The sequence below is a fragment of the Protopterus annectens genome, chromosome 9.part0 (assembly GCF_019279795.1).
Source record: "Protopterus annectens isolate FY-2018-M chromosome 9.part0, PAN1.0, whole genome shotgun sequence".
Classification (NCBI taxonomy): Eukaryota; Metazoa; Chordata; order Ceratodontiformes; family Protopteridae; genus Protopterus; species Protopterus annectens.
In genome coordinates this window covers 1,787,738,285-1,787,764,095 of record NC_056743.1, presented here as the reverse complement: position 1 = coordinate 1,787,764,095, position 25,811 = coordinate 1,787,738,285, and the positions used below count along the sequence as shown (strand labels likewise).

The following is a 25,811-nucleotide window of genomic DNA, read 5'->3' as shown; positions in this document are numbered from 1 at the left end:
TTACTATACAGACTATTTTAAATCCTTAACATATTTTACACCACTAACTGTACTGTATGCTCTTACCAAATAATACACTTGTATTACTGGAAACTTTCTCACCAACCCTCCACTGAAAATAGGATGTGCTCAGACTATACAGATTATCAAAAGCAACAAATAAAATCATGATCATTACTCTGAGGGTTTAAGCCTATCTACTTTTTTTTTTTTTTTTTACAGGCATAGCTAAATCCCAAGTCACCAAAGTATATAACAACACTCAGTTCCTTAACATGTGAATTCTGTGGACTGAACCAGTACCATTAAGCAGGTAATAAACACAACTTCAATTTTACTTATTTTTTTTTTCAAAAATGTTTATTTTTGCTGGATGATCCCTATTGCACAAAAATTAGAAACATAACCAATCTTTCTACATGTATTTATTTTACTGCTCAAAACATTAAAAAAAATACATTACAACTGAATTATCAGTGATTTCAATAAATTGTTAAGAATATCTTCTCCCTTGTGTTGTTTCTTAAATGCTAATTTAGGAAACTACATCCGGATACAAGAAATTACAGAAAGTAAAAAAGGTAAAGCAAAAAGAACAAAAAGACAGGCACCTACCATGAGGTTAACAAGAAAATGTCCTTCTCCCAAAGCAACTATGCACCACTCAGGTTTTAATCTGGGATCCCCCATTTATGGCACCATCACATAATTTATGTACAAAATACATCAAAACAAATACAACTCATTCAGATATTTCCATTAAAATGTTATCTATTAATTTCAGAAAGTCATACAATACATGTCTTTCTGAAACAGAAAACACACTTTAAAGAGACAAAACTATCCTAAAATAACAATATAATGTTATTCAGGTGACTGCAGGATCTCAAAAAAAAAAATAATAAAATAAAAAAAAAAAAACAACTTGTATATATCAAATATATAAAATTATTTGCCATTAAGAGACTGGCACAACATGGATCTGAAGTAGAAGCACCTTTTTCGTGGTACTCCAGATAATACATCATGGGGCAAACACATTCAATACTAGTATTTGTGGATGCTGTATGGAGTCCTGGTTCATTAGAGGGTTTACACAGGTCACAGGTACAGGGACACAGGTGCTGAATGGGGTTTGCATTTCATATCCAACCCACAAAAAACACATACTGCAAATTTAACATATACACTTGTTATATGGGCAACAGAAAATTTACTGTACACAACAATTCACTTAAAGAAAAACTGAAGCAGCATAGCAGTTTTTTTACAATCTCAGAACTATACATCTGATTACCCCGTTTTAACAAAAATGTTTTCACATTTGGATGTTCTTCTGCAACCCAAGTTTTAAACTAGACGAGACTAGTTTAGTGAAACAGCACAGTTGTGTATCATTATTTAGGGTGCTATGCTACTGGTGTCTAACAGCAACAAAGCACACGTACACAAATCACACAGAAGCACTGCAAATGGAGGCAGACAGCATGTGAATAAATAACTGCAACTTGTTTTAAGACAACACAACATGAAGGTAGAAACTCCAGAGACACTAGTTTAAAAATATACAGACCGTAATGTGGACAAAGGAGAAATCAGTTATATTTCTACACTTTTCTTTAAATGATATGAAATACTTGCATCAAAACTTCTGAAAGGACTTTTGGCTCTTTGCATACACTTATAGGTGGTTTGGCACAGAAACTTGTCCAAATACTTCTAGTAAGATCAGCAGCACCAGTTTCATTTTTTTGAGAAACCATTTCCAGCTGTTACAGAAGGCAATCTCCCATGTATGACACTGGGGAGCTGCATTCAGTTAATGGTCCCAAGTACCAGATTACTAGCTGGGGAACAGACTGAAAAGCTGGAAGCCAGCTCCCTCTATAAAGGCAGAGAAGGGAAAATCAGGTTAATTCCTCAGTGTAGGAATATCCCCTGGTGGAATGAGGGGACAGCGAAGGGCTGATAAGGTTACATGACAACTTTTTAGATGAAAACTCACATTAAGTGCAATTGTCTGCATTACATGCTATGCAAGTGAATCATCTTTCAGTCCAGTGGAGGGAAGTCACATTACAGAGAATAATGTCCTGTACTTGTTAATGCCTACAGCTTAGGTTTGATTTCAGTTTTAGTATACATTTCTTGTTTTCAAATGGACAGTGGTTGTCAGAATTAAAAATGTATTGCGACTGTTACAGCAGGATAATAAATGATCAGTTATTGAGTTTGATCATTAATTGCCTTGCAGAAATCTCTTCTCACATATGCATGTTTTCAAGGCTGCCCCAGCAACAATGTTCATAACTCCATGTTTATCAAACAGGGTGTTTAGTCAGTAGAGTAGAAGTCCATTAAAGCACACAGCATTATAAACTTTGTTACCATTTTCCACTTATTCATTCATTACAACAGAAAAAGTTCCAATACAGATACAGCAGGGCTGCCAAAGTTCATGCACCTCTCAACAGAAAGAGCAGTAGATCGTATGCAACTACAAACAGCTCATAGGGGATTTTTTTTTTTTTTTTTTGTTTACAGCAGCTACTCTGAAGACAAAAATAACCACTGCTGGTCATTATCTAAATTTAGCTTATCCATCAAAAGAGGGAGATTTCAGGTGTGCAGGCTACCAAATACGTTTGGTTCACGGTTCTGAAAAGAACACACCCAGGGGCAATTAAAAACATATGTAAACTACACAGTGTGTGTCTTGGTCACATTGCACATATTTTGAATAAAACATTGTTAGTCAGTACATATAATGTTCTTTTTAAATTCAAAACTAATGCTCCTATACTAGTAACTGCTAACCAGCAGTCTCACTGAGAGACCATTCCTATTGTCTATAAATATGGTGCAACTATACTACAAAGAGCTTAAGATTAACCACTCTATCTCATAGGGTACAATGGAGCTGAAGCCTACCATGGCATAAAACCACTTATGAATGGGATGTCATTCCAAAGGACTTACTTAAGATTATCATGAACACACAAATACACCTTTTCTTTTAATGGCACCACCACATCTAGCTACAAACATTACAATCTCACATCTGGAGGGCATCGGAGATACTTTTGCTGTACAGTTTGATGGTTCGACTTCCAAGAATTCTACCAAAATATTAAAAATGCACAATGAGGAAAAGAGCAGGCAAAGCAGATATACCAGTTCCCAATCAAACTGGCTGCTGACTACAGCTCTGAAGACCCCTCTGGACTTCTATTAAACTTCGCCCTTTGTAAGAAAAACATAACTACGGTTGGCATCTCTCTTTATAGCCTCACCAGAGTTCTCTAGTGAATCTTCAGGATTTAGCCAGTGTTATTATACCTCATCAGGCGACACAATTCCCTTCTCGCAGTTTACTGTAAAAAGGGTGCAGATTTTCCAGAATTACATTTCAAAAAGTTGCAATGGCACATAGCAGATAAGTAAATACTACATGTAGGGGGCGGACAGTTACAAAAGAAAAGGTGGAAGTAAATTCAGAGGAGTGGTTATTACCTTACTAAACGGTTTGCAGACAAACGTAATAGACAGTAAAACATACAGAGATAAAATACTCGCATCCATCTTTTATGAAATGTTATTTTTTGCAGCTGACTCAGGGTAAATAGGATCAGTAAATGTACACCATTGCAACTAATCTCACAATTTTTTAAAATGTACCCTTCGCTTAGTATGAAATGTTTTCACTCACTCCATTATAAGAAAGGTTAGCTGGGCAGAACCAGTTACAATTAAGACTGCATGAGAGACAGCCATATAGACAATCAGACTCTTAGAAAATGTGTGACAAGAAGTTAATCTCACTTAAAGCCCTGTTTTTTTTTTTTTTTTTGCAACAGTACAGGTCATCAATACTTATTTTGAAAAAAACACTTAATTTTACAAGCCCCCACATGTTGTATAGCATTTTAAGAGGATTCTTTACTAATGCTCAAGAATTCTGGTATTTGTCAGTGGCAAAACGCCTTTCACCTTTCTCTGTCTCTCGTGTTTCAAAGAATCCCCACGTATTTTTAATGCTTTACTCTGACATTCTCAAACATTTTCTCTTTAAACACAATACAAGTTCTGCAGTCAATCATCAATTTTAATGCTTTAGGAGGGAAAGATGTCCTAAAAAAAGGATTCAAATTTTAATTGACTGGCAGGTCAGGCTTATTTAGCATTCTACGTGGCTGCAATGCTCCTGGAAGTCAGACATTAATGAATAAAAGTTCTTTAGACAAGAAAAGACATCCACAGACACTTGAAAATATTTTCAAATACAATACCTACATTCATTAAAAAAATAATCTGTGTTGGCAAAATGCAAGCTGCCAGGGGGGGGGGAACACACACACACAGGTATTTCACCTACAAAAAAAACAACAAAAGAAAGCCCACTGCACATGTGAGCAGTGTCCTGGATTTTCTCAAAAACTTTTTGCAGTTACTGGTGCCATTCTCCATGCTAGCAGCTTTATGTCCCTTTACTACACCTCCATGTGTAAAGTCTCAAATTTGGCATTTTACAGTTCATCCTTTAAGGGGGCATCATCATCTCCTTCTGCTTCAGTATCTGTGTCTTCTTCGTCCTCTTCCTCCTCTTCCTCTTCCTCCTCCTCTTTCTCTCCTCCTTCCTCCTTCTGCTTCTTATCTTCTTCTTCCTGTTTCTTCCTCTCTTCTTCATCCTGCTGATCTTTCATTTTCTTCTCAGCATCCTAAAATAAGAACCAGGAATTAGTAAATTAATGTGCCCATCTGAAAAAATTACGCCACTACAAGAACAATGTCCTCAAGGTTTCCAAAATTACCAGCACACGTTAATGCAGAACATCTCTGTAGACACACTGTTTGGAAAACAAATACTGCTTTGTTTGAAATGCTTTCTAAAATTATGGACATGCTGTATTTTAAACACAAAGCGCTTCCTTACTGGCTGCTTGCAGCTCCACACCACATGAGCCCAAACAAATATGGGGTGGCATGTCACTTTATTTATTTATTTTTTTAAATCTCCCCTTTGAGGTGTGGTGGACTTTCGCAGCATTAGGACAAAAACAGAAGTTAAAATCTTAGCGTTTGGGCTAAATACTAACAGCATGATGACATCCTACCAATACCTACTTTAACAAAGTACTAAAGCCAGTAACGTTTGCAACTACACATCTTCACACTCAAATTTTACAATGTTTTACCTTAGGAATCCTTTATCAGTTTATTAGTCTTTGCAGTGCCTGCAAATGTCATTATGAATCATTTAATTAACTGGGCTACAGGCTAAAAACTACGGAAAGAGAAGTCTTGCGCTGTTACAGACTGAAGCTTGGAAATAAGCTGAGGATCTTCTGGATTAGTTACGGCAATGTGAACAGTGGTCAGCAACTCTTCTCCTTGTGTTGGAGGAAGTAGGGAAGCCTAATTATATGTCCTCTGGTGGTGACCAATGGTACTGCAAGCAGGTGAGCCAACAACATGTGCATAGCAGAGTACAACACTATTTAAAAGGTGGTGCATGAAATGTTGCATCACATCAAATCTAAAATCATCATCAACTTACCTTTAACTAAAGCAAAAACACAAAATCCGCATCCAGATTTTTTTCTTCCTCAGATGAAGGACCTCTCTTTCCCTAGAAAAGGAAGAGGAAGGGCCTGGTTGTTTTCGGTATGGCTGGGCAGGCAGCATGGCCTGAAGCTAGCCTGAACTAGTCCTCCTGGCCTACTTCAGAGGGGGGGGGGACTTGCTTATATCCTTTTTAGACCGAATTTATGCAGACAATGAAGTGGGGAAATAAGTCTAATTTTCTATGTCCTTTTTTGAGAGTGATGTCAGTTCGTAAAGAATTAGGACCTGGGTCCAGTAGGCTAGACCATCATGCAGGAAACCCTCAATGTCCTCAAAGGAATACTTTTATGGATTCCACCCTCACCTCTGGAAATAACTCCGGATTCCTCCTTGTTCCCAACAAAAAATTCTTGAGTTCTCTTCTATGATGGCATCTGAAGGGGTTATCATCATCATCATCATGGGATTAGGCAGAACAGGAAGGCTGCCAAGCCAGGGGCTGCAAAAGCATCTCACTGGGTCCTGTCACATTGGATCAATAGAAGTGACAGATATTCAAGCATCTTCCTCCAGTTCCTTATGTTTCTTTCTTAGATGGAAGTTCAAATGAGGTGGCTGGATCCGCCAACAACATAGCTGTACATAGAGAGGCCTCACTGTGTTTATGGTCTAGGTACAATCCCACAGTATGCAGCCAACTTTCAAAAGTGTAGGGCATGAAACATTGGCAAACATCACAATTCCTGATTTGTTCTACAAGACAAAAACATACAGCTAGTATCATAGTCTCTGTAGAGATGTGCCTGCATGTTTTCTTGTTTGCTAAATACAAGAAAGGTTGCTTGAGAGTATCCCCATTGTTAAAGACATATAATGAAAACAAAAAATGAATACCTAATGGAGTACTTATCTGCCAGAGGTCTACCGATGTGTATGGAAACACAGGATTATTATGAACACTGAACTACAAGATATATGCACGAGTACAGTGGCAAGAAAATTCTAAAGATGGCAGAGGTGTAGATCCCCTTTTATACTTGCATGCTGGATATGCTCAAGGGCAGCTGGGCACTATGCTAGGGGAAGCCCGCTGCATTTTTTTTTTTTTTTTTAAACTGGCCAGATGGATGAAACAGATGCAGAGAATACAGCAATAGAGATCTAATGAAGAACATAGAAAATTCTGGATTGTACTTTAACTCAAAACCTGAACAAGTTCCTTCCTTTAGGTGCTCTCTCCAACTGCTTGAATCACCATTTGCAAACATGTCACACGGAATTATTGTAACCTCACAATTACCACAGTACCAGTTTCTAAAAGAAGCTTCAAGAACTTGCCTGCAAGTTGAGAAAGCAAGACAGTTGGTATCCTCAAGACATGTGGCACCCTCAAATTAGTCGACTGGTCCTATATAAACTATCTCCCAGACTAAGTCAGAGTTAAGGTTGTCCTTTTCAACAAACAAGACAGATATGCACTAATCAGGCTAAATTTCAATTAAGAGTGACAGACTACCTTGGATTACCAAAAACTGTTCATGAGGCTATAACAGCTAGCGACAGAGCTTGAAAAGCAAGGTAACCAGAAACAAAGCAAAAACTCTGAAAAGTAAATGTTGGATGACAATTCAACAAGCAAATATGAACTGCTATACTATCCTTCAACAAAATATAAAACCCATGCAGTTTTGGAAAGAATGTAAACAGCTTTGTTGGGAAAAATGTCAACAGCAGTAGACCCAGAAAGCCTAAACAATAGATTCATTCAAATGATACTTTTCACAATTGCAGTCAAACCGACAAAAACCTTATACAACTATTCCCATCAGGAACAGACAACATACAAACAGGGAGTTTCAAATGTGAACAGTAAAATAATGCTGCTAACTTTTCCTAGGGAGAGGAGGAGTTTTCTTTCCTTGCTTTTGCACCATGGACTGCTCCTGTGGTTGTTCTGTTTGGCAGATTCCTGTTTTGAAGGGAACCTCTGTACTATAAATTAATGAATGTTGTGCAACATACAACAGAGAAAATATTCTAATATAAAGCCCTTTTTTAATATTAGGGTTGAATCTAGCTGCACAAAGCACAACACTGTGGCATTACCTGTCTAATTTTAATCAATTCAGAATATTTCAACCATAAAAGATCACTTGAACTACTTTTCATTATAAACCACTGATGTCCATATCTATTGCCCTTTTACTGACCGTGGACACCTCAGAAGTCTGACTGTGATAAAAAAAATAAAATGGCCACAGTAAAATATTGCAACTTGCTTTACACAAAATGTACTTTTAGTTATGTACTTACCATAACTTCGGATGTATGGGATCCATCTCGCCTACATTCATAACTGATGGGTTCGGAGCCGATCCATCGGCTCCGACTCGGCCAACTAGTATACTAGAACGAAGTCTCTTATTGGCTGGGCTACCCTCTATCCCAGGATGCACCACACCTGCTTACCCTCTATCCCAGGATGCACCACACCTGCTTCCCCAGATCTTGTTTGTTCGCTTTCATACTTACATGCAAACACAGAAAAAATACCAGTTACTCCAACCAACTAAAGTTCTTCAAGAGAAGATCTCCAAATGGACCAACATTTCTTCTAAATCTGAATGGAAGGGGGAAAGGAGGGTGGGTACGAATGAATGTAGGCGAGATGGATCCCATACATCCGAAGTTATGGTAAGTATATAACTAAAAGATGTAATGGGATCCTATCTCGCCTACATTCATAACTGATGGGACAGCGTCCCTAGCACCTAAATCCCGGGTGGCTCATTGGAAAACACTCCTGAGAACTGTGGAACCAAAGGAAGCCCTGCCTCGAGAAGCCACATCTATTTTGTAATGAGAAATGAAAGTGTGCGGAGAAGTCCAGGTAGCCGCAGCACAAATATCATCTATTGATAATTTGGAGTGGAATGCTACAGAAGTAGCCATTGCCCTGGTAGAATGAGCCCTGACTAGAAAGGGAAGCTCTGTCAGCCTGCGAATAAATGAAACAGATGCAATCTTTAATCCATTTGGCTATGGAGGTTTTAGCCACTGGTTGACCCAACCTGTTTTTGGCAAAGGACACAAACAGTTGATTTGACTTCCGCGTCGGAGTAGTCCTGTTCAAATAAAAACGCAGTTGTCTATGGACATCCAACTGATGAAAGATATATTCTGCGTTATTGAAGAATTTGGGAAAAAATACAGGGAGCTCTAGGGACTGTTGAATGCAGAAAGAAGATGCTACCTTTGGTAAAAAAGAGGGATTTAATTTAAGGGACACTATCTTTGTGAAAAATCAAATAAGGAGGATTAGAACAAAGAGCCTGGAGCTCTGAAACCCGCTTGGCCGAAGTTATGGCCACTAAAAAAGCGGTCTTCCAAGACAGGAATTTCATATCACAGGTAGCTGCTGGTTCAAAGGGGCGGGCAGTTAAGGCAGTCAGGACCATATTTAGGTCCCAAGGGGGCACAGGATGAGATATCGGGGGCCTAAGGAGCCACGCTCCTTTAAGGAAAGACTTGCAAAGCTTGTTTGCCATTAATGAAGGTTCAAAAGAAACATGAAAATTAGAGATGGCCGCTAGCTGAACCTTAATCGTGGAAACTGAAGAGCCCAACTGAAAAAGAGAGGCCAGGAAATTTAAGACCTCCGGTACTGGGGCAGTAAGAGGGTCTATACCTCGTCGCTGTGCCCAAAGGGCAAACCTCTTCCATTTGCTGGAATACAGTTTGATAGTGGAAGGTTTGTTAGAAGAGGACAAAATGTGGATAACCTCCGGAGAGAGGGAACTGTCCCTGACTAAGGATGGAAGTGGAGTAACCAAGCAGCCAACCTCAAGGACCTGAGAGATGGGTGAGACTGTCCTGACTGATGAGTCAACAGGTCTGGCACCGGGTCCAGAAACCATGGACCTTCCACCGCATACCTCCGAAGGAAGGGGAACCAAACCTGACGAGGCCAGTGCGGGGCAATCAAAATCATGTCGCTCTCCAGGTAAATTGCCTTCTGTATCACCCTCGGCAGGAGGGGAACCGGAGGGAAGGCATAAAGGAGACCGGGGGGCCAAATGTGGGTTAGAGCGTCCCTGGGAATCTGTCCCTGAGAGAGAGTCAGAGTGAAGAACTCTCTGCACTTCGCATTGTGGGGGCTGGCAAACAAATCGCAGCAAGGGAGACCCCATTTGGCGAAGATTTTCGCAGCCACTCTTTGGTTGAGGGACCACTCGTGGGGTAACAGGATAGTCCTGCTTAGTCTGTCCGCAATCACATTGGATTTCCCCATGATGTGCGTTGCCATTAGGAAGCGGTTGGTAGCTACCGCCCAGTGCCAAAGTCTCATGGCTTCTCTGCACAGTGGGTATGACCTGGTCCCGCCTTGCTTGTTTATATACCAAACTACCGACATGTTGTCAGATAGGATAGCAATCAGACCTTGCGGGAGAGCATGATGGAGAGCTTGTAGTACCAGTAGCACTGCTCTCATTTCCAGGATATTGATGTGTAAATGCGCTTCCTGGGGTTGCCATGTGCCTTGGACAGACCTGTCCAGATAATGACCCCCCCCCACCCTACCTGGGAGGCGTCCGCGGTCACAGTGGCAATGGGGGAATGAAGGATAAAAGGTCGCCCCTGGTCGAGATTGGATCGGAGGAGCCACCAACGCAGATCTTGATGGCAACTTTCCGTAATCATAACCAAGTGGTTCAAGGGAAGTTCCTGATAGGACCATTGAACCAAAAGTAGCCATTGCAGCACTCGCATGTGCAGTCTGGCTAAGGGGACTAGGAGAATAGTTGATGCCATCGATCCCAATACCTGCAGAATCAGATTGGCCAGAGCTCTTGATAGGGGAAGGCAGGATCAAACTTGATTCTGCAAAACCTGAATCCTTTTTGCCGGTAAGAAGGCGCGCATCCTTCTTGTGTCTAACTCTGCGCCTATAAAGGTAATACGCTGAGATGGCTGTAGCACAGATTTTTCCCAGTTGAAAGGGATTCCTAGGAAATGGCCCAAGCTGACTGTGGCCATGAGCGACTGAATTAGTAGATGCTTGGAGGTGGCAGTAAGGAGCCAGTCGTCTAGATATGGAAACACTTGGAATCCTAGACTTCTCAGGTGAGCAGTCACCACTGCAGACACTTGGTGAACACCCTGGGGGCTGTGGTGAGACCAAAGGGCAGTGCTCGAAACTGAAAATGACCGTCTCCCAGGCGGAAGCGTAAATGACTCCTGGACTCCTTGACTTATCAGAATGTGATAGTAAGAGTCCTTGAGATCTATGGAGCACATCCAGACATCCTTCTCCAATAGTGGGAGAATGGACTGAAGAGTGACCATTCGGAATTTGGACTTTTTCACAAAGCGATTCAATGAACTGAGGTCCAAAATGGGCCTTAAGTCCCCTGTCTTTTTTGGCACCAAAAATAGTCTTGAGTAAGTTCCTGATCCGATCTGATCGGCGGGGACAGGCTGGATGACTCCTTTTTCTAGCAGCTTTGAAACCTCTACTGCTGCTTGATCCCGCTGACTGGGTGGCACGTCTGGGATTTCCCTGAAGGGAAGGGGGGGCTTGATGAAGGGAATGAGATAGTCTCCGGTAATAATCCGGAGCACCCACTGGTCGCTGGTAATAGCTTCCCAAGCCTGTGGGTGTTCCGCAAAACGACCCCCGACTGGCTCCGGAGCTGCACAGTCGGGCACCAACTCAGAGACGGTGAGCGTAGGAGGAACCACGAAAGGAATCGCGGTCTCCAGAGTTACAGGGGCCTCTGCCACCTCTGGGAAGGCATCTTCCCGAATCCCCCCCCCTGCCTCTAGAGGGGGGATCACTGGGTGGAGTAGGGAAAGACCTCTGAGTTTTCCTGAACCACATTTTCCCTCCTCTCTGGGCCTTGGGGTAAGGCCTAGAGGGAGCAGAAAAACGGGCCCCAACGGCAGTCAAGGTCTTGCCCTCCTGCTCGCACCGAGTCAGTGTGTCCTTCACCTTGGGTCCAAACAAAGAGGACCCATCAAAGGCATCGTGAAGGAAGACTTGAAGGCCTCCAAAGGAACACAGCGTAACCAGGCGTGTCTCCTAAGGGCCACGCCTGTTCCTGCTCTACTCGCCTCGGCCGCATCTGAGATGAGCCTCATGGACGAGTTCACAATGGATGATAAGGTAGTCATCTGGGCGCCAACAGTGTGGGCTAACGCCTCAGGTAGATTACCTGTGAGGGACTCACCTAGCTCTTTAAGGAGGTCCCTTTGGAGCCTAGTAAAATGACACAAGTAATTCAGCGACCGTAAGGTAAAGGCCGCTGAAGAAAGGGTACGCTTCCCGTACCTATCCATGCTCCTGGAATCCTTATTAGGAGGGTGGATGGACATTGAAGCCTCTGCCACGTCCTGCTGTGTGGCAGATACCACCACCATCGCATCTACAGGAACTCCTTTCGTTAAAAATTCCTTTTGAGGGGGGACTGAAAGGAATTTGTTGGGTCTTGCAGGCACCGGTTCCACAGAGTCAGGGTGCTCCCAAGCCCTTCGAGAAATTAAATCAAGTAACTCATCGAAGGGCGGAGACACCCAGGAGGCGGAGGGCTGGGCCCCGAAGGCCTTGAGGAAGACTGACTCCTCAGCGGAAGGGGTTTTGGCCTGCCAATCTCCTCTCTGTCTCAGAATCTCAAGGATATCCGAGAAAGAGACATCATCCGAAGATGATTTTGGGGACCCCTCCGCATCATCGAGGTCAGTGTCAGATGTGATAGACTCATCTTGGGAGTCCACGTGCTTCCTCTTGCACAATTTCTTCCGTGGAGGCTCATCTGAAGCGGTTTCGGACGGACCCCCCGTAAGAAGGGAACCCCCCACGGGGGTATCCTCAGCCCCTGGGACCCCACTGTCATGGGACTGCAGTACGCCAGAAGCACCAGTCTCTAGGTCTAGGGACGGTGAGATGGAAACCTGCTGATCCGGCAAGGACATGGCCAGCATGCTCCTCATGGCCTCAAAGGCAGGACCTCCAGACTCCATGGAGGTCACTGGCCGAGAGACCACGACGGCACTAGGAATCTCCGCAGCCGATGCTCCGAGGGGGAGACTAGGCACCGAGGCACCTAGCTCCAAGATGTTCCCCTCGGCCCCGGCTGAGGAAGTCCCGGTACCGAACCCCGAACCCGAGGACAGGGTAGGAACAATGGTCAGAACCGATAAACTCCGAAGGGGTCTCGGTTCCGACTGTGCGGCTCCGCCTTGCTCCACTATCACAGACTCCAACGGCTCCAAGGAAGTTGGAGAAGGAATTGAAAGCTTCGAGGGGGGGATTGGCTCCGGGGCCGAATGGGCTGGAGCAGAGACCATTTTTGCGAAAACCGGAGACTGGAAAAGCCTCTGAATAACTCTATCCAAATCTGAATCAGATAATTTGGAGGATCTAGAGGAAATAGAAAGGGGCCGAGACGACTTCTCTCTCGGCTCAGACAAGGTAGGGGACCGGCTCCGAAAGGGCTCCAACACTATCGGCGCCAGATCCGATACAGTATGAATAAGGGTCGGCGCCGAAGGAGCTTTCGGAGCCGAGGGGGAAGAGTCTGAGCTGCACACCTCCATCGGCTCCGAGACCAATGGAACCGAGGGAGGTGATTCGCCTCTCGATGCTCCAACCTGCGGCTCCGAAACTAATGGAGCCGAGGAAAGAGGCATCGAGGCAGACCCTTCGACCCTCGGCTCCGAAGTCAGTGGAGCCGAGGAAGAAGAGGTCGACTTATGCTTCTTAGTAGTCGGCTCCGACGGACTGGTCGGAGCAGACGACCTTTTCTTTTTAGAAGCAGTAGCAGAAGATGAAGCCAAAGCTTCCTCAAAGGAGGGCTTAATAAGGCCCTTCAGGATTAATTTATTTTTACGTTCTTGAAGAACCCTAGCGGAAAAGGCATGGCACACACTACATGTCTCTTGCAAATGCTTTGGCCCTAAACAATAAACGCAAATGGCATGACTATCAGTGACAGACATTTTATAATTGCACTTAGTGCACTTTTTAAAACCAGATTTCTGCTCTTTAGACATTTTCACCAACAAACTAATGGAATAGTGGAACAATCTAACTGCCACACAAAAAACAGTACTTCACCAAAAACTTTAAAGCGCGTGAATAGGGCGCGAGCCCTCTGAACACAAGATTTACCTCACAAGGAGAAAGAACAACAACAAAGGGAACACAACGGGCAAAAGCCCTCTAACTTAAACAGGCTTTACCCGGAGAAGAAAAAGGAATAAAAACAGACAACACACTCACTCCACTAAGAAGGGCAAAGGCCCTCTAACTTAAACGGGCCTTGCCCGAAGTACCCACAGATACAAAAATGCCAATAACACTCAAACAATACACAAACTTAAGAATAGCTGTTAAAACAGCTGTTGATTGAATTTATGAGGAAACCCCAGGTCAAAAGACCAGAAAAAAGAAGAAAATACACTTAGCTCCAGCCAAGTCGAGACCATGTCTAGCTTGATAAAGCGGCAAACGAGATCTGGGGAAGCAGGTGTGGTGCATCCTGGGATAGAGGGTAGCCCAGCCAATAAGAGACTTCGTTCTAGTATACTAGTTGGCCGAGTCGGAGCCGATGGATCGGCTCCGAACCCATCAGTTATGAATGTAGGCGAGATAGGATCCCATTACATCAATAGTTCTGCAAAACTAGGCTGTTGACTGTTTAATGATTTGCTGATATTGCTAAAACTGCTATTTTATTATCACTGCTATCAAAGTCACGGAATGCATTCTTGATATGCTAATTAAAAAACAAACACACAATCTCCAGACCCCCCCCCCCCCCGACTCCAGTCACTTTGGATTTATGGACATGTTGTCATGCCTATCACTTTGGTCAATTTTTTTTTTTTACAATGTCAAATAGGCCTTCAGACAAGGGCCAGACTGTCTATACTACCCAACTCAACCTTGCTAGAGCCTTTTGACGCAACTCCCCATGCAGGCAACATGAGCAAACACTTCCATCTCAACATAAACCTTGCGTTGTCTACTGGCTTTGGGACTGAACTCAAGTAGTCAAAGTAAAAGGTGCTTCCTCTAGCCATAGAAACGTTACTGGGGCATTCCACAAGACTGAATTTTAATGTCCCCTTCCATTTGTCATTTGCATCTCAGAAGTTAAAAAAAAATCAGACAGACAGTCAGGGTAGTCTGTGCATAAAAGTTTGTGGTCAAACTGTAAATTGGGTACTTTTGTAACTTACCTCAAGCTACCAAACTTTACAGCAAGGCTCAAGTCAGATATGTACCTTATGCACGAATCATATTCTCACCCTAAATGCTAAGTGTACCCCCACTACCTTTGGTCAGAGTCTTAGCCCTATTTCTCATGGTATCATAACATTCCTCTTAAAACAGCTCTATTATTAGAGACCTGGGTACCTACAGTGACAATGAGCTTTCTTTTGACCAAGTCTCAGTTGTAGTCAGAAAGCCCTTGTGCCTTGCACAGCTCAACTGTTGCAGCACTCCAAAGGTCAAATAAGTCATTCTACCCCTTTAGTCCTTCCCTCATTAGACCCATTATAAATTGAATGCCCCCTTTAGAATGTACCTCTAAAAGCTCATTTTACAACTTGAAAGGCACCAAAAGATTCCCAACTAGAAAAACATTTGGCTTAAACCAATTACGCTACTCCAATGGAAAAAATGTCTATCTATTCAGTACCTTACTGCAGATATAGGATATTTGCTTAATGTCTTGTGCTATGAAAGGCCCCTTATTGACCAGCTTTCACCTCTGTAACCAAACTAGTCACTTCAAGGACAAAAGCCTCAACCCATGACCCCTAGTCTGTTTTTTGGCCTCAAGCAACAGTGGGAAAATTATGTTTTTCTGCTGGAGCAACAGCCACTATATTCCTTACCTCTAGAATACATCCACCCTATGAAAAGAGAGTACCCCTCTGAAACCCTTTAAGGCAAATCTTAATGACTGGATGGGAACCATAAATTCATGACTGGCATTAAGGCTAATGATCTCCTAACTATTCCACCCTTCATACAAGTGTGTGAACACTAGGCTTTTCAATGGCTAACCACCAACAAGCTTCAGGTAAACCTATGGACCTATTAACATGTTCCTTCACCAGGGAAACTACTTCCTTTACTGCAGTACATGCAACAATGTTAACAGCAACATTAAAAACGGGTAGTGCCAGAAACACAAAGAAAGTCAAGACCGTTCCTCTCAAAGAATTGTGAGCCAGTACAGTTGGCCATCTAGTAACAATACTAGAAAATGTTTTGCAGCAGTTTGCCCAAATATCTTGCACAACATAAAGAGACTTGTCAGAAATGCAGGATTTTACAAATGGCCACCAAAACACGCACACAGACATTACTAAACTTGCAAACCATGTATCCACAAATACAAAGACCCTTCTGCAGCAAACAACTTACTAGACTTCTCCAAACATTTGACTTTTAAATGAAATCAGTGGCTAAACAACCAAGAAAAAAAAAAAAAAAAAAAAGTGCAGAACAGCAGTACTGAAATACTTCACAGACTTGTCAGGAAGAAAGCAAGCAATAATATGGCGCACCATACTAACAGATCTGTGCCAAGTCAGACACAATTCAACACATCTGGCCTCTCCTGTTCTCAGCTGCACCAGATAAATCTGCTATGATGCACTTTGCTGACAAACTGGCACATGTGTAGATGAAGTTAAATCATATAATGAACTGCCAGAAGGCTGATCTTCAGCGAGAAAGAATACAACATGTTTTATTTGGGAAAGCAATCTCATGGTGAACAACAGGGTCAAATGAACGAGCACAGAGTACAAAACACAGTCATGTTACTATGAACTTTTTTTTGGGAGAATACATTAACACAACTCTAAAAGGAAATTAAATGAAAACTGTGCATACTGTAAAGAATAACATCTTTCCCAACATCAGAAATCAGACAGACATGAGCAAAGTTTCTGATCTTATACATAGCGGCTTAGTTATGAGGAATCAGCTTTCCGCATATAAACTTGCTACTATATGTAATACAACGGCCAGATTTGTCTGACTTTCTGTCATCTACAAACCACTGTACAGTCCTAAAGATCAGCGGGACAACTTTGAAATATAATATATTAACAGCAGTTGTTCATGCATAAAAACCTACACCAAAAAAACATTCCATTTATCCAGACTAGTTACTTGGTCCCAACTGAAGAGGAAACTCTGATCCCCTCATCAGTAGCAAGCTACTACACATCCAAAAAAACAAACGCAGGAATTAGTGGCAGTGCTTAAAGTCCATTCCTACCTGCACCTCAGAACAAAGATGTTCATCATGTTGAGAACAACTGCATAGCCTTAGTTATAGGGGTTACATTCTGCCAAGGATAGAACAGCCGTCCAACTTCCAAAGCTTCAGGACACACACAAACTGTCAGGTAGCTCAAGCCAAGCTAACCAAAAGACAAGTTTGAATGCAAAGCCCTTCCGAGCTTTACTGCCGCATTAGAATATGCTCCTCTGAGACTTTGAGGATTGACACTTTGTGCTGTTTCTTTGCTAGGCAGAGAAGTTCTCTTTTGGGAAAAATAAACTTCCATTTTCTTATTTGTATCAATGTCCTCTTTTATTATTATAAAATAATCCAGTTCTCTTTAGGAAAGAGATTAAAAAGTTAGGATTACTGTGTTTTAATGGACTGTCATGAAACTAATGTACTTTTAAATGGAGTGTTCATTGTTCCTGTATGTTTAAAAATTATGTAAAGTAACTGATTTTTTTTTTCCCTGTGGAGATATTGTGTTCATTCTACTTTTGTGGGGTTGTCAGTGTTTTTAAAGTGCTTTTTACTGTGCTCTTCCTGTCAAAAAAGTAACTTTGTAGACTGGTAGTGTTTACTGGCATTTGCTGCATGTCTTCCCCATGAAAGAGGCATCACATTTGGCTTGGCCATGGAACACTATTACTGGGCTCACGCTTGTTCCGTCTTTCAGCCACAAAAAGAAAAAAATTAAGCAAACAGCCTTTGCCACAACAGCAGGCTAGCAATTTGTCTCAGCCATAGGTGGGTGATTCTGCTGTGGCCATTTGTTTCACCTCAGAGCACTCATCATCTACACTGGATCCCTCTGGTCTACACCCACTATGGACTGGGGGTTAGCCACATCCTCTACAGCTCTTAGAACCACTTAGTGGGAAATGGAGAGCCACTCTGTCAGTCCTGGGAAAGGGAAAATACAGCTGTGTACACTTACCATAAATGTAGATGTTAGAGTGTATTCACTGTTGCAGTCATTACATTTTGGTAATCCTGCTGGCAGGATGCCCTCAGGTCGGCCTGAATTCCAAAGTCTTGGGTCCTGCGTCGGTTGCTGTCGCCTCTTCCCTGATGTCAGGTTGTCAGGGGTATAAAAGATGCAGCCGACACCATTTTCTACAGTTTTTCTTGCCCCACATGTCAGGTGCCCCCAAAGGGGTAGGCTCGGTATATATATATATATATATATATATATATATATATATATATATATATATATATATAAAACATACATGCACCAAAATAAACTTTACCTTCATCTACAAGCAAATACACCACATAGGTTGTATAAATCAGAGAAGTAAAGATAAGTTCCAGCAGAAATAAGGGGGATGGCGGGTGGGTAACCTGGACTGCAACAGTGAATACACTCGAACATCTACATTTATGGTAAGTGCACACAACTGTACTATGTTCTTCGTGTTTCACTGTTGCAGTCATTACATTTGGGTAGAGTCCCAAAGCTATGGTTGGGGGGCCGGAGCTAAACAATATTAGGAGCGGCTATGAGGCCCTGCAGAACTGCAGTGGCAAAGCCTGCTCTGGATTTAGAGTAAAGTGTCAGATTGTAATGTTTTGTAAAGGTGTGCACTGAACTCCAAGTAGCAGCCTCTAAAATGTCTTTGGTTGGTACTCCCCTGAGAAAGGCTACCGAAGGGGCTGCTGCTCTGGTTGAATGTGGCCTAATGCCCTTAGGCACTAGCTTGCCATGCTGAGAGTAGCAGAAACGAATGCAGTGACCTATCCACTTTGAAATAGTCTGCTTGGAGCTAGCCTTTCTTTGTGATCCTGCAGCATATGCCACTAGTAATTGTTCTGTCTTTCTGAAAACTTTAGTTTTGTCCAAATAGAATCTAAGTTGTCTGTGTACGTCCAAAGAATGCAGACTTTTCTCTCCCTTGTTCTGTGGATTTGGATAAAAAGTTGGCAAATGAATAGCTTGGTTAAGGGCCACACTGGACACCACCTTAGGTATAAATGTAGGGTTTGTCCTCAGAGACCCTGTCTGGATAAAAGGTTCCACAGCCATGAGAGCCTGTAGCTCTGACACTAGTCTTGCAGAAGTTATTGCTAGGAGCAGAGCTGTTTTCCAAGACAAGAACTTTATATCCGCAGTAGCAGCTGGCTCAAAAGGAGGTAAGGTGAGTTTTTCCAATACATAATTGAGGTCCCATGCAGGCAGAGGCAGTCTCCTTGGAGGCCTTAAATTTTTGGCTCCTCTGAGGTACTGCCTTAATAAAGGATGAGAAAAGTGTGGTGGCTCTGTATTGTAATGAGCCGAAATGGCAGAGGCATGAATTTTAATTGATGAAAAAGATAGGCCTTTGTCCAGCATCTCAGTTAAGTAGTGCAAAATCTGAGGAATATTTGGTACAGCTGTGTCTGTTCTTTGAGCTTGGTTCCAAGCACAAAATCTCTTCCATTTTCCAGCATAGGATTTTCTAGTACTAGACCTTCTGGCTTCCAAAATGACATCCATCACAGCTTTACCGAGAGGTGTGCTTTGTATGGCTACATTATCCGCCATGCTGCCAGGTTTAGAGTCCTGAGTTGGCTGTGCAGAATCTGACTGTTTTGTTGGGACAGTAGGGGAGGTATTTGAGGTAAGGTCCAGGCTGGGCATCGAGACAAGTTCCTTAAGATCGGATACCAGTATTGGCGGGACCAGTCTGGGGCAATCAGAATAATTTTTAGTTTTTCCTGTCTCACCTTTAGGAGTACCTTGGGGAGGAGAGGCAGTGGAGGAAAGGCATATACCGATAGGTTTTTCCAGTTGAAAGATAAGGCGTCCACTTTCCATGCTTGTCTGTGATAAGTCCTTGTGCAGAATCTTTTTAGTTGATAGTTGTGAGGGGAGGCAAATAGATCTATATCCGGGCGTCCCCATTTCTTTGTTATCATGCTGAAGACTTGTGGATCCAGGTGCCACTCGTGGGGATCCATGAGGTTTCTGCTTAGTTCGTCTGCCAGAGTATTGTCCTTTCCTGGCAGGAACTGTGCCTGCAGATGAACTTGGTAAGTCAATGGTGTATCCCATAAAGTCATGGCTAGTCTGCAAAGGGGTTAAGAATGCATGCCCCCCTGCTTGTTTATGTACCACATGACTGTGGTGTTGTCTGTCTTTATCAGTAGTTGTCCCAGATGAATTAGGTCCTTGAAGGCTGTCAGGGCATTTTGAACAGCTAGCATCTTTTTGATTGATATGCATTTGATACTGCGGTGGTGGTGCTGTGGTAGCGTTGTCGCCTCACAGTTGGATGTTGCCCATTCGATTCTCAGTTAGAGCGTCTTCTGTGTAGCGACATGCGTGAATGGGTGTTCCTTCGTTGAAGGTTGTGCGTTAGGCCCGGCAAGCCAGTACGTAAAAATCTACTGCCAATCATTAGCGGACCGGAGTTCTGCTGTGGCGACCCCTAACCGGGAAAAGCCGAAAGACACAAACAAATGTAGATGCATTTGATTTGAGGACCAGGTGCCCTGAATGCCTCTTCCTGCCATGTGGGCCCCCCAGGCATAATCTGATGCATCAGTTGTTAGGTTCTGCCTGGCTGGGGGAAGTGAGAATGGCTGTCCCTTGTTTTGGTGACGAGCCTTTGCCCACCATTGAAACTCGTGTTGCAGGCAGGGAATGAGAGTAATCATTGTTTCCAGTCTGTGGCAATGTTGTGTCCAGACACTTTTTAGGTACCATTGAAGTTTCCTCATATGCAGTCTTGCATATGGAATTAGTAGGATACAGGATGCCATGAAACCCAAAGTCTGCAGAATTTTTCTTGCAGATAACTGGGCCTTTGTTGCCATTTCCTTGAAATAAGTAGTCAGTTGCCTTTGTTTGTCTGGCATGAGATAAGCCATCTGGTCAGTTGTATTTAAGCTTGCACCCAGGAATATTATCTCTTGAGAGGGTAGTTTTGATTTATTTTCGTTGACTGTGTACCCTAGGCATGGTAAAAGTCTTTTCACAAATGCCAGATGCTGTAGTAGGATGTCCTTGTTCTCTGCTTGAATGAGGCAGTCGTCCAAGTAAGGATATATTTGTATTCCTCTTTGTCTGCAGAAAGCAATTACTGGTGCCAGGCACATTGTGAAGACCCTGGGCGCAGTAGATAAGCCAAAGGGCAGTGCAGAGAATTGGTAATGCTTTGAACCAGCCTTGAATCTGAGGTATCTTCTGCATGATTGTCTGATTGGGACATGCAGGTATGCCTCTTTTAGGTCTAAAGTGACCAGCCAAGCCTTTCTACCCAGCATGGGCAGAAGCTGCTGTAAGGTCAACATCTTGAATTTTGGTATATCCAGGAAAGTGTTTAGAATTGATATGTCCAGTATTGGTCTCCATGTTTTGTCCTTTCTGGGTACCAAGAACAGTCTTGAGTAAAATCCTTGTCCCTGCTCTTGCTGTGGCACTTACTGAATAGCCCCCATATCCATGAGGGATGAGACTTGTTTTTGAGCCTCTGCCCATTGATTTTTTTGGCAGGTCTGGCCAACCGTGTGCCCTTGGCAGGGTATGGAAGTGAAACTTGTAGCCTTGTGACAGTATGTTTAGAACCCATTTGTCCTGGGTTATAATGTGCCAATTTTGAGAAAAAAGTGCCAATTTCCCCCCTAAGGGTGCTGCCAGTAGACAAGTGCTTGGTGCTGGCAAGGGAAAGTCATTGGGACTGCTTCCTGTATGGTTGTGATTGGTCTTCTCCACTTTTGGAGGTAGAAACTCCCCATTGCTTAGACCTGTACGAACCTTGCAGCTGGGATCTTCCTCTAGGGCACCTCTATCTGCCCCTTTGAGGTCTGTCTGACACTGGAAAGGACCACTTCTTTGTAAGCCAGTGTCTGCTAAACCTAGGTGGCTGTACTTGTAAAAAATCTTTGACCGTTTGCATAGATTTAGCTTTGTCCTCCATTTTCTTTAATATCTCTTCTGCCTTAACACCAAACAAGGTATCATGCTGTAATGGTGCATCTAATAATTTTACTTTGACATGATCAGGCAGATTTTGTTCCTTTAACCAAGCGTGCCTCCTAATTACAGAACCCGTAACAGCGGCCCTGCAGGAGGCCTCCACAGAATCAAAACCACATTGCAAAGTATGCTTTCCAACTTGTTCAGCTGCATGCAATAAATCCTGTATTTATTATAACATTTTCTGTTTAAGCAGTGTCATGACATATTGCTGATATTTGAGCATATGACATTGGCAGTTTGAAGCCCTTATAGCCAAGGTAGCAGATGTGTAAATCTTTTTTCCCCATCTATCCAATGCCCTAGAATCTCTGTCAGAGGGGGTAGGGTTTTTTTGCAGTGGAAGCCTTAACCCCTTTGGGATCCTGAGAAATAGTTTCTGGGTCTGCAGCAGGGTTTTTGAAAAGGAATTCATGAGAGTCAGGAACCCTGTAGTATCTGTCAGGCTTAACAGGAGCTGGAGGTAAGGAGTCAGGGGTCAGACTAGACTCTGAAAACACATCATCTACAATATCTAACACAGGTAGAATAGCTAGAGGCCTGCGTTGAGGCAGAAGAAGGAAGTCCCTGAGCCTCTTCTTAGACTCTGAAAAATCTTGGCTCTCCCAGTGGAAATGCTCCCTCATGGTATGCAAGGTTTCCCCAAATGAATAGTCCTCAGGAGGAGAAGCTGAAGGAATAGATTCTTCAGCATCAAAATCCTCATAAGGGGGAAGAGAACATTCCTGATCAGAAGAAGAATCAGGAAATGGAAACCTGATCTGAAGATTCATAGTCTGTCTCTTGCCTAGGCCTCTTATCAGGAGGGAGATGGGAACCCCTGATCAAGGTAATCAAGTCTTCGGCCAATTTGAGCATCTGTTTTTTTTGGCATGAAGGCCTGACCATGTGGCTGGTGAACTTCTTTTAAAGGTGCTTTAGTCTTTGCTTTTGAAGCTGAAGTCGGTTTAATGTATAATTATTTAGGTCTGAATACACCATCAGAAGCCGATGCCTGCTCAGCGGCTCCAGACCCATCTGAGGGAATAGTTTCCGAGGCTCCAAAACCTTGAGTTTCAAGCGGCCTGACCGACTCCACGTGGGTGTCGGTAGCGGCCTGCGACTCTAAAGTAGCGGGAGTCAGGGGCTGCGAAAGCGCCTCACTGAGAACCGGCGATCCAGTGACTGGCTTAGGAGAAGCTTCGTTGTCGGTTTTGGACCTCGGTTGCCTGTCTTTTTCTTTGCGCTTTTTGTGAACTCCGGTAGTCAGATGGCTATCAGACGACATTGTATAATTAAATCTGTGCCCAAAATAGCATAGTGCAAAATCGTATCAACGCTTAATAGTGCGTTGGTTAAATCTGGGTCCAAACAAGACAACTGGAAATGTCGTGGTCAGGGCCTAGGCAAGGAATACAATAAGAATGAAAGTCCTTATGAGGTATTTGCTTCCCACAAGAAATACAATTATTAACTTTTTCTGACACCGGTCTGGAGCAAGAAAAAAGTTTCCCCAATGGGGTACTTGGCTTTTAATGAAGACTTCGGATCTGGAACTCTAGCACGAAAATCTCAGGAGTCTGCCAACCGGCACTTGTGAACTGCTTTTGCTTTGGGCACCGCTCGGCAAGAAAATGGCGTTGGCTGCATCTTTTATACCCCTGACGACCTGACGTCAGGAAAGGGGCGACAGCAACCGACGCAGGACCCAAGACTTTGGAATTCACGCCGACTGAGGGCAACCTGTCAGCAGGATTACCCAAATGTAATGACTGCAGCAGTGAAACACGAAGAACATCAGGGAAGGTTTCCCTCAAGTCAGAATGCTGTACCCATCTCTGGGGATGCTGCTGCCACCATTAGTAACAAAGTTGGCCCCATTTTTCCTGTTAAAAAGAAAGAAAACCAAGCATATATCTACTCCTCAACTTTCTTGGATAGGAGTAGTTTACTGGGTCTGGCTTAGGGCTTAATTCAAGTTATTGATCCTTCCTGTAAAGTAATTGCTGGTAAATAAAGAGGGATACCTCTTTTCCTGAAGAAACTCGAGATCCTGAATCTGACCAGGAAGATGCTGGGACAGATACAGGGTTATTTCAGATTCAGACTCAGAAGAGAGCTCTATTTCTGATTCTCCATGTGGGGGTTTCTCTTTCCCTGAAAGTGTCAGTGTTTTCAGAGGGAGAACAATGAGGTTTCTCAGGTCTCTCAGAAAATACTACAAGTTGTTACAGAAGGCTTTTCCAGATACTACACCCATTCCTCCTGTTCAGTCTGCTTTAGATGACAGGTATATTACTTCCTATAAATTTCCTGAAAGCCAGCTGTTCTTAAAAAAGCAGAAAGAATGTAAAATGTTTCTCAAATCTTTTAAACTTTATACACTATTCCCAAACCTGACCCAGCAGCTATATATTTAGCTGATTACACTGCTAAGCATCTAGTCAAATCAAATCCTATTCTTTCTGATAAGGATGAGAAAACTACTGATAGATATGAGAAAAAAAAAAGTATGTACACCTGCAACTTTGAGTTTCAAAATTTTGAAGTGTCAAGCTCTTATGTTAAAGTTTGTTCTGACTAATTTGCAAATGTATGGAGGAATGTTTTTTCTGCATTTTCTGTTTTTTGAAGAAAAAAATGCTTTAAATAACTTGGTTTCTTCTATTGCACAGGTCACTGTTCATAGAGTGTGTAGGACTCTTGATGCTTCTTCTAGGGCTATGGCCACTAGTACTGTTTTGAGAAGGTTTGTAGGACTGCATTCTCAGAACCTCCCAGATGATGGTAAAATGACATTTTAAATTCACCTTTGGCTAAAGAGTTAGTGTTGCTCCCTCTGCAGCACAGATGATCAAAAAGTGTGTTGAAAGCGGCAAGATGATCTAGGGACTCCAACTCTGGCAAAAAAAGCATAAACACAGTCACAACAGCATACAGGTAAACACAACGTTTAAGAAGAATTGGCAAGGGGGTTCCAAAAAGAAATCTCAAACCTTCAAAAAACAAGCACAGTCCAACAAGTCTGAATGACTATTCAAGGGACCATGTGACCCCCTTCCCAGCCTAGCCCCCAAGGTTGTAGCTAGGCATACTCTTCGTATTCGGAGTAAAATTTTCTAGACATTACTTAGAATAGCCTAAAAAAGCCATGGTTTCTCTATGTCCACAACTGTCTAAATTAAGGCCTCCAATAAGAGTTACATAGACTGATGAAACATATATTTAATGGTTTTAGAAGGAATGTGATACAAATATTTGTTAAGTGCTTGGTTTGGAGGGGGGCAGCAATAAAAGCACACTACTATAAAATTAAATTCTCTAGCTATACCCCTGCTGCTGGACCCTTTTAAAAAAGTCTTAATTTCCATTTTTCTCTTTGGAGAACCGACAGTTTCAGACAAATTGATTCTGAAAATCATCCATCAAGATTACAGATGGCAATGGGACATCCAGGAGGTCATTCCTCATCTTCCAGACCAGACTCTGGTTTCCACCGGTTCTTCATCACATGTTGTTCTAAGGATTAGGATTCCCACATGGGGAAGGGTGTTTATTCAAGGATGTTCCTAGTGCCAAAGAAAATGTTTGGAGACCAGTTTTGGATATTTCTATCTCTACGTATTTGTGATACTACCCAATTTCAAAATGATGTTACTTCACAATTTGTTACCTCTCCAAGTTCCTATCTCTTTCAAGTTTCCTGGTAACACCAGACTTAAGATGCTCATCATATCCCTATTCATACTGACTTCAGATGTTTCTTAAGGTTGTGTGTGTTTGGATCACATTATCAGTTCTGTGCTTTACCCTTTGGATTATCCACTGCACCAAGGGTTTTCACAAAGTATTTCACTCCAGTTATGGCTCATTGCAGGCTATAGGTTATCCACATTTTCCATACTAGATTACTTGCTTATCTTTGCAAAGAGTTAGAGCTCTTTCACCCAAGAGAGAGATTCCTAACACAAGCTGGGATTCCAAAAGAA

At 42.8% G+C, this 25,811-nt stretch overlaps 1 protein-coding gene across 1 annotated transcript in view; it reads right to left on the bottom strand.

The window, feature by feature from the left end:
* Positions 1-338: 338 nt before the first annotated feature.
* CALR (calreticulin) overlaps positions 339-25,811 on the bottom strand; it is a 144,373-nt gene continuing 118,900 nt past the window's right edge. Inside the window, exon 9 of the mRNA XM_044084658.1 lies at positions 339-4,718. Coding sequence (XP_043940593.1) covers positions 4,527-4,718 — 192 coding nt within the window. The 3' untranslated portion in view covers positions 339-4,526. The remainder of the gene's footprint in view (positions 4,719-25,811) is intronic.